A 14,908-nucleotide genomic window follows, 5' to 3' on the forward strand; every position below is an offset into this window, starting at 1 on the left:
AATTTTAATTCTAGACAAATTCCTAGTACTCATCTATCCACTAATAATCTTCTTATTTTGTCATTTAATTCTATCCACCAATAAATATCTTATTTAACTTTTTTATTATTTTTGGTAATACATCTTACGATTAACTAACATTATCTTACTCATATTTTATTATAAAAATAATACTCCATAAAATTCGGACTCACCTTCTACTAACCCTTTCCCCTAATTTTTCACTATATATTCTAAAATCCGTGCCGGATCAACTAGGTCTTGAATAATTGAATTGGTGGGCGGAGGGAGGAGTATATAACTAAAAACTAGAACAAATGATATACTCTAATTACATTTCCTGAACTCCACAAACCAATTATAACAACAATATAATTCACAAAGCAGTCTGATCAAATCTTAATCAAATATACATGGACAAAACCAAGAAACCAAGCTACGACGACGTCGTCTCCACATCATTGACTCGACCATCATCTTCATATTCATCCTCCGTATTATATTTGTGAATCCGTACCTCCCTCCTCCTACTCCCAACTCCGCTCTTGAGCCACGCCACCACCTCCACCATGCTCGGCCTGTTCTCCGCCTCTGCATCCGTGCACCGGAGGGCGATAGCGATGACTCTCTTGAGCTCGTCCCGGTCGAACCTGCCCTTCAACCTAGGGTCAGCAATCTGCTCAAACGCTCCCTTGTCGAGGAACGGCGTGGCCCACTGCACGATGTCGCGCTTCACACCCCCGGGGAGCTTCTCCAGGGGCTTCCTAGCGCTGATGATCTCGAGGAGCAGGATCCCGAAGCTGTACACGTCGCAGCTCTCAGAAACCTTCCCCCACATGGCGTACTCGGGTGCTAGGTACCCTAGGGTTCCTTTCACCCGCGTGGTTAAATGACTCACCCCTTCCGGTATCAGCTTCGCGAATCCAAAATCCGCTACCTTGGCATCGAATTCCGAGTCTAGAAGCACGTTGCTCGCCTTTATGTCTCTGTGTATGATGTGAGGCTTTGCCTCGTGATGCAAGTACCTTCAAATCACGCAACAAAGATCCAATCAATAACAAATTCGAGAAAGTGATGAAATACTGATAGCCGCCGGTAGTTTAAATGAGTTGAAATATTAATGATATTATAATGAATAAGACCCTATTGCCCTTAATTTTGAAAGGCGGCTATCAGTATAATTTCATCACTTACATTGATGATTGCTCGAAAGTTGGATAGTCTAGTATGATAAGATTTGAATTACTTACGCTATCCCCTCGGCTGATCCAATTGCGATGTTCATCCTTCGAGGCCAATCCAATAGGCCTTCGGGAGCGAGTTGTCCGTGCAAATGAGTGAGCAAGCTATGATTAGGCATATAATCATATACTATTAGCCTTTCATCTCCGCCAGCATAGAATCCTCTTAACCCTAGCAAATTCTTATGTCTAACCCTACCAAGAATCTCTACCTCAACGGCAAACTCCATCTCTGCTTTCGCGGTCATCGCCTTCAGCCTTTTTACCGCCAACTGCAGAGAAGGACAAATGAAATTTTATTTTTTTAAGGATTAATTTCTCTTTTATCTAAGGTTTCAAATTTTAAGAGACGAAACGAAAAAATTGCCTCGACTCCTTTACTTGTTCGGCCCCAATAAACGCTACCGAATCCTCCTTCACCGATTTTGTTATCGGTGTGAAAGTTGTTCGTGGCGTGGACCAGCTCTTTGAGTGTGTAGATATCCCATGGATAGTCTTTCTGCCTGCTTGAGCTACTTAATTTTGTAGAAAAAGATTTTAAAAAAATACTAACATGAAATATTTTGGAAATTAAAAATCATAGACATATAATTAAGGGGTGAAGTTACCTGGTCTTAGGTTGGTTCTCAATCGAGACGCAAAAGAGGCATTTGCAGATATATTTCATCATCTTTTCTTAATTTGGATGAACTAAGACCACAAAAAATGGATGAGTTGTGGTGTTTGGAATCTAAGGGAGAAGAAGGCATATAGACGGCAGATTATCGGTTAAATCAACGCCACAGACACAGTTAGTGAGAATAGTTCCACAATGACAAAATGCAGCCTTGGAAGTCAAGAACCATATTATAATATCGTTTTACACGTATGGAATTTATTAAATTGTTTATGCATTCTGCATTCGGACCTTTTCAACATGATTGCACTTTCTTCTTTTAGGGCTCGTTTGGTAGCTATGTCATGTTTCGACTAGACATGATACCATTATGATAGTAATCATAGTTTCGATTAGTTAATTTACATATATTGGGTGTTTGGTAGATTAAGATAATTGTGAGTTATCTTATTGTAGTGTCTGGTACAATAAGTCACAAGTAAGGATTAAAATTATGATTGTCAAAATTATCCTCATTAGTTTAAGTTAATTACTAAACTATCATCATTTTACCCTAATTATTCCTATAAAATCGTTTTGTTTAAAATTAACATCTTTTCAAGCTAAACTCCTTACAAAAATTAGCATCTTTATATCAAAAAACTTATATTTATTTTGGTATTCTATTTTTGTGAGCATTAATAATTTTGGACAAATTTTATGAATAATCAATTATTATTTTGGACAAATTCTATATGAAAATATTTTATCAAGTACCAAATTTTATATGTTCAATTTTTTTGAAGTTTAAAGCGTTTGTGGATTGAACAACATCGTATATTTATGTTCAAAACAAAAGCAATTGCCTTCAAGTATTATGTAATTATAAGTATAATATAATATAATGTAAATAAAGTAATATAATGAGAATATAATACGATTTAATGTAAAGTAATATAACGAGAACATAAAGTAATATAATGAAAATATTATAATATAATATAATGTAAATAAAATAACAAAGTAATATAATTAGAACAACAAATTGACATCAACAAAATTCTTAATATGATTTAATAGGAAAATGACGTCCTTCAATACAACAACTAAGTAAAATTGATGGGTTAGAAATTTTGATGGGTAAAATTGTATTTTGCTAACTTAACTAGGCTTCCATGATAAATAACATAGGATTTTGGGTAGTTACAAATATGACTAAAACATAAGATTTTTTCAGTGGGCTTTGTGCGGGCCGGAAATAAAACACGGGCTACTATGTTTGGTAACATAACTACCAAACACACAAATAAACCTAGATTAATCTCTTATCTAGGCGAAACATAGCTACCAAACGGCCCCTTAAAATCTTAGTATTTCCTTTTTTATTATCGTTAGCCGTTACACCTAAATATTTGTCAGAGTTGAAAATGGAATGTATTTATAGTGATTCTAATTAATTATCCGATACTTTTTATTAATGTCCACAGGCGCAAGTGTGTGCAGCCGTCTGGATTGTGATCAATGAGCAGTTAGTTATTAATTGATTAGGTTTTAAATACATTTGAATTGAAATTTAGTACTATTTCCTTTCATAATTCTTAGTCAAAAATTATTAATTCTAATGTTAATTACTTGCTCTAATTAAGGTATATTAACCTCGGCAATTATAATTACTAGTATTAACCCACGCGCTATGCGCGACTTAAAATATTTTCGTACTATCATTTTGATATTATGAATAAATAAAATAAGTGACAATATCATTACATATTACATAAGACTAAATAATTTAGAAATATATACCAAGGTAGAGTATATAAATCTAATAAAATATTTTATATACAAATGAAATATTAGGAGATAATAATATCATTGTAAAATGATAAAATGATGAACTATAAAACAAATAAAAAGCACACATGTATAAATATGAATAAAATCTAATAGTAAATAAAACAATAATTCGTAAGTGTACTTATATTTGTAAACAATCTTGAAAGTAGAATAATTCGTAATTCATGTAATTATGGTAGAATTAATTTTCAAATCGTAATTGAATCCACTAATACAATTTTATATTATGTAATCAAAGTGTAAAGAATGGAATGTTGTTTGAAAATTCAAAACCTAACACTAATTTAATTCCATAATTTTAGGGATAGATGCATAATTATAGGGATAGATTGTAACTAATTTAGATTTATGTAACGCATGTAAATGTAATTCAAAATTTAGTGTTACATATATATATTATACTAAACAATTATACTCCATATGGAAAATATCTCTACCATTTTAAATAGTAGTACGATTTTGCATACAAATTTTTCATTTCCTAAACCCTCCCTCTTCTGTTTATGCAATCCTTCCTTTTCTCTTTATCTTCTTATACTGCTGCCAGCAAAATATTCACCACCAAATCCTCTTGAAGTGCTCGTGTCGTTCTTCTATATCGGTTTCTCTTTCTTCCTTTCCTCTTGCCTTCCCTTCTTTTTCTATATTGTTTCCTGAAATAAATTATAAACACTTTCTATATATTTTCAAAATAAAACAAAATATTGACATTTCGAATACAATTTTAGAAAAAAAATGTGTTCGTAAACAGTGTAACTCCAGATATGGAGTTTCATTGTTCAAAAACCCATCGTCTTGTGCTGGCGTTTTTCATTGTTGAACTTGAGTAAAGAATTATTTTGTGAATGAGGTATTTATAGAGATTTGCTTTGTTTCAATTGACTCTTCTTATTCATGTATTAATTAGCATTTGTTGTAGAATATAGAGAAATTTAATGTGTTAATTAGGATTGACCATAAAACCAAAACCGTTTAATTTCTATCGTTAATTCTTTTTTATTTTATTTTATCATAATACTCATAAATGCATTTTTTGTAATATTTTCTAAAATTATCCTTTTATATGTATAAATAGATATATTATAATGTATTAATGGGATGTATAAAATTTCGGATATTCTCATGATACTAAATTTCCTTCATATTCACAGTCATTGGGAATAATAATTATAATTAATTGCAAGAATAATGACCCAAAATTTATTCATAATTGGCAGTTACAAAATGCACATATTTCTTGCATAACTGCACGAAATTTAACACCAAAATTTATTCATGATTGTTAGTTACACCAAAATTTGTATATAATTAAAATTCATACCCAAAACTTATAAATATTTCAAAAGAAGGTCAAAACTCGGCTTTTATATATGTATAGATTTATCAATTACAATTTGAAATTTAATTGTGTATTTGTGTAATCCACACCGTACATCTTATTTTGTGTAATCATTTTCATGCTTGAATATTGTGTTTTCTTTAATATAAAAATCTCTTTATTTAATAAAAAGATTTGTGGATATGCTGCGGAAAGTGGAAAGCAACCCATATGTATGATATCATCCACTTCCAACAGTCCATTTAGATGAAGACAATGTGACAATTGGATTGTATAGTTGATAATTAAGCATAGCCGAAACAGGATTTGTCAAGAAACCTGTATATCATAATCAAATAATGCTGGAGCTTAGGTAGAGTCTAATTAAAAAAAGGTAGAGTCTAATTATAAATTATATACTAGTATACTTTAAATAATGGATATGGACAAGTTAATTGAGACACATTAATTCCCCAGTACACTTTACTTCAATAATTATAAGACAAAAGCTGGATCCATTGCGATCCAAACATTGATTATTCCAAGCAATGTTCATATTTATACCAGAAATAATTCTCATTAGATGTCGTTATCTTTTTGTACAACATATGCTTTACACAAAATTAAGGTGTCTCGGAGTCTCAATAATCTTATATTCATTGACGCTTTCTTTCATCGTATGATCTATATATATACTTATTGTTGTAATATTGCGAGTTACTTCCTCTCTCTATCCGCAGTTAAACGTCTTATTTTCCCTTTCTTGCCTGGCCACCAATAGATATTTTATTTCATTTACGAAAAATGAGCACCACATTCGACTATTTTTTCTTTTTTTATCATTTTTTTTTATAAAGTCAAACAATTTATTAAAATACAGGCCGTAAAAAATGAGATATTTATTAGCGGATGGAAAGAATATAGAAAATATCATTTTTGGCGTGGGAAAGTAATTCTGAAACTCTAATCATCCATCTTCAAGATTAGGTAATCTCGATTAAACCGGATGGTGGTGAATTGCTTTAACCGTTTGTTCCTTATTAAATGGCAATCAGGCTTCGGCTATATCACACGTTGAATAATCATTTCGGCCCGTTTTTAATTTGTTAGGTTACGTTTTATTGGGTTGTTAGCCCATTCAAATGTGCCTAGCAGTTTCATGCACTTTCTTAGTTGTGGTACAAACTTGTCAGTTGTCACTCAAAGGAGTACAATAAAAATTTTATTTTTTAACCATTGTAGAATTAATAAATAAAAGTGCTATATTGTACCGGAGAATAAATTTGGGTGAGTAAATCATAGATGTGGCAGTGGCGCGCAAACCATGCTCTTGGTGCACAAATTGCGCTCTTTCACAGATTAGGATTTCGATTTTTTGGGCCAAATCATGCTATTTGCGAATGATAAGCCCACTAAACTTCATCCACAACAACTATATAATGACTCCAAAGCTCACAATTAAAAAGCCATGCTAGTTTCTGGATAAAAAAAAATAGGTAGAAAATCATACTCTCTCCGTTCCAAAGTAATAGAGACATTTCATTTTGCGCACTCATTTGAAAAAATAATTATAAATAGTTAAAGTGGTGAAAAAGTAAAGTAAAAAAGAAAATATTGTAGATAAGACTCTTCTTTACTTTATTCTCTCACTTACTTTACTCTCACTCCACTTTAATTATTTAAGGGATTATAATTCTACAACCAGAGTAAGATTGATTGAAATTGGCATCAACATCATCTACAGAAATATATCGGCAATTGATGAAGTTTTGATTCATTGTTTGTAAATAAATTTCTTTCTATAGTGCTTGATTTTATAGGTGTTATTTGTTCATTGTTTGACAATTCAGTATTTGCATATTACCATATATATGTCTCTTTAACTCAGATTTAGGAGTATTAACATAGATTGCAAAGTTTAGGAATAAAATTGTTTACAAGAATAATCCAAAGTGGATCATTAGTATTTTTCTGTTTTAGAAGTAAGTCTAGCATGTAAACTACATGGACAATATATTACTCCCTCCGTCCCTAATAATTCGTCACCATTTGACCCAGCACGGGTTTTAAGAAATGTAATAGAAAGTGGGTTGAAAAAATTGGTGGTATGTGGGCCCTACTTTTATATATTAGTTTTATAATAAAATGTGAGTGTGAATGAGTTAGTTGAATGTAGGGTCCACTACTAAAAAATGGTAAAAGTGAAAGGTGATAAATTTTTAGGGACGAACGAAAAAGGAAATAGGTGACAAATTTTCAGGGACGGAGGGAGTAATGAGTAGAGACGCAAAGGCGTGTTCAGCTTATATAAACTGTTAAGAGAAGACATAACAAAAAATAAATACAATCTTTAACTTCATAAAAATGATCATGATGTGGTCTGGTTGCATGTTATAAATAAAATTTCAGAAAAAAATAGAAGTAGTTCCCGCTTCATAAATTTTCCAATTTGGTTTTCTGCTAGTTCTCTATTCTCCACCTTCAGTTTTTAGTTATATATATCCCTCATTATAAAATACTGACATGTAATTGATCATTGCTCATCCTGACACTGTTCTCTATGTAGAATGCTATTAACATTTATATTGTTGTTATTTATGTTGATTATGCACTCATACATTTTATATCCTAAAACAACAACAAAGTGATTATTACTTGCATAAATCGACATATACTTAAAATGAATTTTATGTTTTAATAATTAATTTTGAACCATATCAATAAAAAAAACATACTAGTGTTGGCCCATGCTTAGTCGATGGTTCCCTTAGCTTCCATCATGTGGACCAACATTAAACCAATATCCTTCGTTTTTGACCATTTCAACAAAACATCGATAAATATTCAACTCTTATGTAAATGTTTTCTTGTAACAATCAGCTCTGTCATTTTTGGATTATTCAATGACAAAATCAAGGCCTGCAACCTGCTGTGACATCCACATTCATATTAAGTATACTTAAATATATCATTGCTCTCATTATTGTCATTTAGCGTATGTCAACAAATGTATAGCCAATATAATTAATTTCCTTCTTGGTTGATATATCATTGCTCCTAGTATTGTCATTTAGCATCTGTCCACAAACGTAGCCAATATAATTCCTTTCCTTCATGGTTACGACTTACGACTATAACTCTATAAGTAAATTTATTCCATAAACTTTAGTATAGACTAGCAAACTATGCTAATAGATGAAGCAAAATACATCCGGAGGAGGCGACGAGGGCATCCAAGTCCGACGGAAAACGTCGTCGCGGGGCCACCACAAGTTTGTTGGAGTCCGCCAACGGCCCTCGGGGCGGTGGGTCGCTGAGATCAAAGACTCCTTGCAAAAGGTTAGGTTATGGCTCGGGACATTCGACACTGCTGAGGATGCAGCCAGAGCTTATGACAAGGCAGCTCGACAGTTGAGAGGAGCAAATGCTCGCACCAACTTCGAGTTGCCGCAGTCAGGCCCCGGCTCCGCATTCCCAGAGAACGCAGAGCCATTCTCCTTTGATGCCATGTGTAGCACTGGCGAGACTGACAGTCTCGCCAGTGCCCTGATAGCAAAATTGTTCAACAAGAAAAGCTCTCGTGTGCTGATCCAAGGCCACGCGTCCTTCGCCTCGAAAGGAGATCAACAGGCCCCACCTAGTCAACCAATGAAAACTGCGGCCAATCATCGTATTCTCGATAAATTACACGTCAGTGACATGGTTGTCAATAAGAACAACGTTGTTATGAACGAGGAGCCTAGCTCGGTGGGCCCGGATTCGAGCCTGGGGTGGCTGGGGGAACCTCAATTAGGTTGGGAATCACATATGATGTGCCAAGTTGAAGAGAATCCATTCCTGGATTTGGGGTACAATTGTAATCCTCTTAGTGAAGTGTTAGCAATTAACAATAAAGGAAGGAAGGGTGTGCAAGTCGATGCTGCGTCGAGTGATTGGGACCCACTTCCACCTTTAGAGGGCAGATATGGGTATCAAGGTAGTTATAATTTGGTTTCAGGTAATATTGGGTGGGAATCTGAGCTTAGTTATGTTGTACCTTCTGTACTAAGTTAATAAAGCATTGTGATAACTAGATTGAATTAGGCTGTTATGCATAGCAGAATTGTATTTATAATTAGGAAAATGTTTTGGAGACATAATGTCTCCAAGCCATAATGCTTAAAATGGTAAGTATATATTATATCATATTTTTAATTAAATTTATATTTTGTATATGTACTTTATTACCCCTACATTAATTTGTTTACTAAATACACCTTAAACATATAAATTTTGATTATGCATAGATGATGCATGCATTTAATAACATGTTGCAATCATCTAATTGTTTAAAACATGATTTGATAACTTTTTTTATATATGCCCATTTTAATGCATTTACTTAAAGATATTTCTTTAAAATTTTAAATATTAATTTTATTAGCTTTATATATTTAGTGTACATTTTGTCTACAAATAAAATAAGATTTATCAACAAACAAATAATTTCAGACTTCTTAATGAATTAGTCTTTATAAATGTGAATTTAAATCATTTTTAACAAATAATTAGCGCTATAAAATATAAATAATTAGTTATCTAATATTTTTGAACTGTAGATACTTAGAGTTACTATAGCATGTGACAAAAAATAATTACTTTGTAATTATAATACTATAATCTTCAATATTGATAAACTTATTCTTTTAATCACTTTTTATTCACAATAATCTTTAAAAAGTAATAAATTTTTTAGCTCACTTTAATATAACACCCAACACATTAAAATTTGATAATACTATATTATATATTAATACTACTAATTAAGTGAGTATATGGTTTTGATTTTAAGAATTCTCTAGTTCTAATTTTTTATTTTTTTATTTTGATTTTTTTAAATTCTTAAATCTTGGACCATTATAGTTGAACCTCGATAAAATCATATGTTCTTATATCATTTATTTCATATTTTAAATATATTAAAATATTTAACTATAACATGCAATAAATTAAATTTGATACATGGTGTACGAATGCTAATTGAGTCTAGTGTTTATGATTTTAAGTTTAATTCTTTATTTTACAAAATTATAATTTCTTTAATTTATAATTTTTGAAAGATTATGTTTAACAGTGATCAATAAATAATCGCATGTTCTTAACTTATACATTTAACATTTTAAAGCTACATAATATTCCCTCACTCTTTTTTTTGCAAATATTAGAATTCCTAACTCTAAACAAATAATACTCCGCACTATCTTATAATATTAGCAGAGTTTATGATTCTTATTACTTTTAATTATTAATCAATTAGTAGTAGTTGACATGTGGTATATTAAAATAATCTAAAATGAGAAAAGTAGATTCATCCAATTATTTTTGTATTAAATTAATAATTTCTTTGATTTTTAACATTTAAAACGATATATTTGAATCTGAATAAAAATTAATTGTATTTTCTTAACTCATCTATTTAATATTTTAAAATTAAATAGTTATATTAAAATATTAGACGCCCTAGCTTAATTAAATAAAAAATATTAAATTTAGTTAAAGCAAAGAAAAATAACAAAAAAAATTGAAAAGATAATGAAAAAATAGTATATTATTTTATTATATAAACCAAATTGAATAAGATAAATGTTTAATTTTTTAAATATTTTTTCATATACTATTAAATGAATGATTTCATTGTTACTATATTGACAAAATGTTTCAGAAAATTTAAGGAAAAAAATAAGTTATGAAAGAATAGCACAACGTAAAATCTATTTGAAAAAGCATATGATGCTATTTAAGTAATCAAATTATTTTACAATTAAATATAATAATTTAGTTATGTAGTGTGTTAATTAATACTGGTAATCTAAATTACTGATTTTTTAATTAATTGTTTTAAAAATTTACACGACAAGAATGATTTTGATTGAAAAAATTTTAAATTCATTACTCTAGTTGCATGATTAAGTTTATCTCCAATTAACATATATGCATTTAGATAAGAATAATTAATTTGGTTAAATTTTCCTTAATTAGGTATATATCTATTTAATACTTTAATGTTAGGGTAAATTAGTCACAATGTTATTATGGCTTGGAGACATTATGTCTCTAAATCACTACTCTTATAATTAATTCATTGTACCACTGCAAAGCAGAAAAAAAAAAAAAAAAAAAAACAGAAATTAATGATATTTATAGTAGTTATGTTATGTTCCAAACAAGATGTACAATTAGGCGACTTGCCGTTGGTTTGGGCCTTGGGGTGCTCGAAATCTAATGTCGGGAGGTGGGTAAATCAGGGCCTAATTAATTAGAGAAGTTGGGACAATTAATGGATCACAAAAGCTATATACAAAGCATTAATAGAGAAGTGATGAAAGCCAGTTTGATCACTAAGGGTAACAAAATCTGATTTCATGCATTGATTACAATGGACTAGACTGCAGGGAATTTTGGTTATGATGCATCACTTATTGAAATGATCCTTTTTTTGTTACATATCAAAGTAGATGGGATTGAATGCAATGTTCCTCTTGTGAAATGAGAGTTTGGATGGATTGGGTTGGATGGCAGATCTTCTTCTCTTTTTAATTTGAGAATTTTATGGCAGATTCTGAAAGGGTGAAATTTTATTGCATATTGTGAAACAGTGGGAGAGCAGACGTTAATCTTGGAGATAATAAGGATATGGGCTCAAAATAAATCATCCTCTTGGGCTTTATTTGATTGATTTCGGCTTCTAATAATTGAGCCTAAAGGTTAGTTAAATTAATCCCTTAGGCCCAATTGTATTATATTCACATTTTGCTTATTTAACGCCCACTTCTCTTAATTAATTAAATACTTGTACTTCGATTTTATTGCTTGAGCAGGCCTAAGTAAGTATTTATATTTTAAAACATTTCGTTCAAATTATTTAATAAACTCTTTGGTTTGTAACGACACACTATTATTTGCCTCGTAGTATTTTGGTATTATTCCATATATCAACATAAATTAAAATCCTCTTGATCATAACAAAAAGTAATGCTTTTTCTTCATTCGACAAAAAAATCAAACGCCAAATTCATCTTAAACAAATGATGTCATTTCAAGTATAATTAAAAAGAGATCGTCCATTACACAATATTCTACTCCCTCCGTCCCACTTAAAATGCAACATTTGAGAATCGGCACAGGATTTTATATAGTGTTGTTTTGTGAGTTAATGAATAGAGAGTAAAGTAAGAGAGATGAAAAAGTAGAGAGAGAGTTGTTTCCATTTAAGGAAACGTTTCATTTTTAATGGGACAACCAAAAAAGAAAAATGTTGCATTTTTAATGGGATAGAGGGAGTATTTCTTTAAATTGTGTTGTCTCCGTCCTATAATAGATGACAAATTTGGATAATGGTACGAGACGTTGTTTTGTGTTTTAAGTGGAGAGAGAAAATAATATATTTATATTAATATGAAAGAGAACTTTTTTTTGAAAAGAAAATGTGAAATCTTTTATGAAACAAATTAAAAAAAAAAATGTATGAACACCTATTATGGGATAGAGGAGATTTTTTAGATTTGAGATTTGTTTCGAGTGTAGGGAAAAGAACATTTTGTAAGCTTATTATGGTACATAGTAGAATTTTTTCTCTAGAATTCGGTCTCGTGGTTTTTTTAAAATTTGGGTTTCCATGTACAATTCTTGGCTCGTAATTTAATATATTGCATTATTTTTCTTTTTATTGGTTTGGACCCATTTTTAATCAAGCAACAGAGTAAACAATTAATTTGATTTCGTTGTGGAAGTATCACCTTTATTAAAATGGTAGATAGACACACATTTCACTAACTTATTTTATTCATATTTTATTATCAAACTATATAAAAAAAAGTTCACACATTCATTCCACTATATTTTTCTATCCACTTTCATTTATGTTTCTTAAAACTACTTGTTGAAAACAAATAGTAAGAATTTTCCTAAGATACATTGCACATAGGACAGATTGATTCCAATGCCTAAGCCGAGATATAACACTAAATTCGTAGACCTTTATATAAATGAAAGAGATCTCGCGCGGGTGCTCCACATTGTTACGTGTTATTCATACGTCGATGATGTATGAATAACCTTTTAGGGTAAAGTAAATTGAATCCTGAAGGCTGAAGTTTTCAGATCAAGTTTGAGGCAATAAGAGGATGCATTAATCCCATATATACAAAAGGAAGCAATCCTAATGTAGAAAATAATGATAAGATATGTTACTGATTAAAAATTAAAATAACAGATCAAACCAATATCATCAGCAACGGACCGAAAACTGTTTAAACATCACCCCGAAAAAGGAAAAAAAAAAAAACACATGCCAAAGTAATGCTACATTTAAAACAAACTTACTAAAATGACTCAGAAAAATGATGCACGAAAGCATTGTGTTTGTTCTATCCAGATTCATCACCAAAATTTTCGATGTTACTTGTAAGCTTTACTTGCAAAGTTTGTAGATCGATACTCGGACGTCCTTCCTGTAAAATATAAATGATTCAATACATAAGTCAAATTGGATATTGCAATCACCAAATTGGATAGTAACACTCACACACATCAATACCTCACATTGGATGGTGCAATGTAACCTCCCATCAAATTTGGTGCAGTTACAGTCCACCACGTTCAGCCCTTCCTCGACCAACAGCTGCAGGATGCTCGATAGGCGAAGGCTTCTCCCTTCCGCTGTCGCGAAGATCAGCACCTCGGCGCTACCCGTGCATCGCTGAACCCTTACTGTGATAGGCAAACCCTTGCTAGAGCTCAACAAACCCTTTTTGTTATTTTCAGCCGATTTCATCATCTTATCCCTCTTCACTTTTAGTTGCCTCACTTTATTCTGCATATATCTTATATACTTTGTAGCCTCAGCAATTTGATCAGATGCCGATCGCAAGCCCTTCAAATTTAAATAAAAAATCATTAAGATCATCTTTTTTTCCCAATTCATCAAGATTAATCACATTGTTTTATTTGATAAATATAAATAAAAAAATAAAAATTACAAAATTGATAATTTAAATTGCTTTTTTACCTTGATAGAGTTGGAAGGGAGGACTGAACGGAGAGAATCATAAAGGGCGGCCATTTCTTTTCTTCTTTGCCTCTCAATTTCTTTGTGCAATTTTTTTTTCTCCACCTCATTGATTCTTGCATCTTCGATCACTTGTAAATCACCCTCACCCATTTTATTTCCTTCGAGATTGGTTGGATCGTTGTGAAATAAGATTTGATCAAAACCGGCTTCCCATATCGAGAAATCTGGAGTACTAATGGGAATTTCATGTTCTTGTGAAGGGATGAATTGGTTGCTACAATCTTTTTCCATGTTGTTTTTGGGACTATTTAATTATTTAAACTATAGAAATACTTAGAGAAATGGGACGAAATAAACAAATATAGAGAGAAATATATGTATCATGATGTGTACATTGCATGATTGATATCTTTAGTAGGTATTTTTCGAGTGGCTTGGGATCATTGGAAATCTATTAATATAATTAAGTAATCAAGTATATTGGTGTCACTATTGATTTGGCGCCTTTGTCTGCGTGTGTACAGAGATAGGATACTGAGATTTCCGACAGGTTTTCTTATCCATCGGCTGTTGTGGGACAGCTGCTACGCCAATAAGTGCGTATATGTTTCATTTCAACGATATATACAGATTCACATTGTATTGATGTATATAAGTAATATATTCTCAACCACAAATTCAAGTTTTTTGGAATTTATATTCTAATAATAGTAGCAAAAATTATAAATTTTGGTAATTGTCCCACAACTTTGAAAATCGGACATAAACACCGTAAACTAAAATTAAAACATCTTTTCTATTTCTGAAACATGTTTAGATTTGGTGTTTCACTTTGACGGTGTGATTGAGTT

At 31.2% G+C, this 14,908-nt stretch overlaps 3 protein-coding genes across 4 annotated transcripts; 1 reads left to right on the plus strand and 2 right to left on the minus strand.

The window, feature by feature from the left end:
• Nucleotides 1–331: 331 nt before the first annotated feature.
• Nucleotides 332–2,024, minus strand: LOC125188864 (PTI1-like tyrosine-protein kinase At3g15890). 2 transcript variants are annotated; one of them, XM_048085929.2, is made up of 4 exons: nt 1,850–2,024; nt 1,609–1,753; nt 1,251–1,513; nt 332–1,025 (listed from the first exon to the last, which is right to left on the minus strand). In XM_048085929.2, exons 1-4 carry the CDS (start codon nt 1,909–1,911, stop codon nt 437–439), a joined length of 1,059 nt encoding a protein of 352 aa, XP_047941886.1. In that variant the 5' UTR covers nt 1,912–2,024; the 3' UTR covers nt 332–436. The 2 variants fall into 2 exon arrangements, with proteins under 2 accessions (XP_047941886.1, XP_047941885.1); XM_048085928.2 differs by having other exon boundaries at nt 1,609–1,756.
• A 6,137-nt stretch (nt 2,025–8,161) lies between these two features.
• LOC148926680 (uncharacterized) lies at nt 8,162–9,120 on the plus strand. Its single transcript, XM_089058010.1, has one exon. It carries the CDS (start codon nt 8,204–8,206, stop codon nt 9,059–9,061), a length of 858 nt encoding a protein of 285 aa, XP_088914136.1. The 5' UTR covers nt 8,162–8,203; the 3' UTR covers nt 9,062–9,120.
• Nucleotides 9,121–13,237: 4,117 nt separating this feature from the next.
• LOC125188868 (transcription factor bHLH36-like) lies at nt 13,238–14,478 on the minus strand. Its single transcript, XM_048085935.2, has 3 exons — nt 14,055–14,478; nt 13,584–13,919; nt 13,238–13,497 (listed from the first exon to the last, which is right to left on the minus strand). Exons 1-3 carry the CDS (start codon nt 14,346–14,348, stop codon nt 13,414–13,416), a joined length of 714 nt encoding a protein of 237 aa, XP_047941892.2. The 5' UTR covers nt 14,349–14,478; the 3' UTR covers nt 13,238–13,413.
• Nucleotides 14,479–14,908: the final 430 nt, after the last annotated feature.

This window comes from Salvia hispanica, chromosome 5, assembly GCF_029641045.1.
Source record: "Salvia hispanica isolate PSC_SH4W2 chromosome 5, Shi_PSC_v1, whole genome shotgun sequence".
In the NCBI taxonomy this organism is placed as follows: domain Eukaryota; kingdom Viridiplantae; phylum Streptophyta; class Magnoliopsida; order Lamiales; family Lamiaceae; genus Salvia; species Salvia hispanica.

Coding starts and splice junctions, on each gene's coding strand:
- LOC125188864 (XM_048085928.2), bottom strand. CDS start 1,911: ATGATGAAATATATCTGCAAATGCCTCTTTTGCGTCTCGATTGAGAAC. Junction 1,514..1,608: donor GAACAAGTAAAGGAGTCGAG/GCAATTTTTTCG, acceptor CCTTCTCTGCAG/TTGGCGGTAAAAAGGCTGAA. Junction 1,026..1,250: donor GGATCAGCCGAGGGGATAGC/GTAAGTAATTCA, acceptor CGTGATTTGAAG/GTACTTGCATCACGAGGCAA.
- LOC125188868 (XM_048085935.2), bottom strand. CDS start 14,348: ATGGAAAAAGATTGTAGCAACCAATTCATCCCTTCACAAGAACATGAA. Junction 13,920..14,054: donor TCCCTTCCAACTCTATCAAG/GTAAAAAAGCAA, acceptor TTAAATTTGAAG/GGCTTGCGATCGGCATCTGA. Junction 13,498..13,583: donor ATTGCACCATCCAATGTGAG/GTATTGATGTGT, acceptor TATATTTTACAG/GAAGGACGTCCGAGTATCGA.
- LOC148926680 (XM_089058010.1), top strand. CDS start 8,204: ATGAAGCAAAATACATCCGGAGGAGGCGACGAGGGCATCCAAGTCCGA.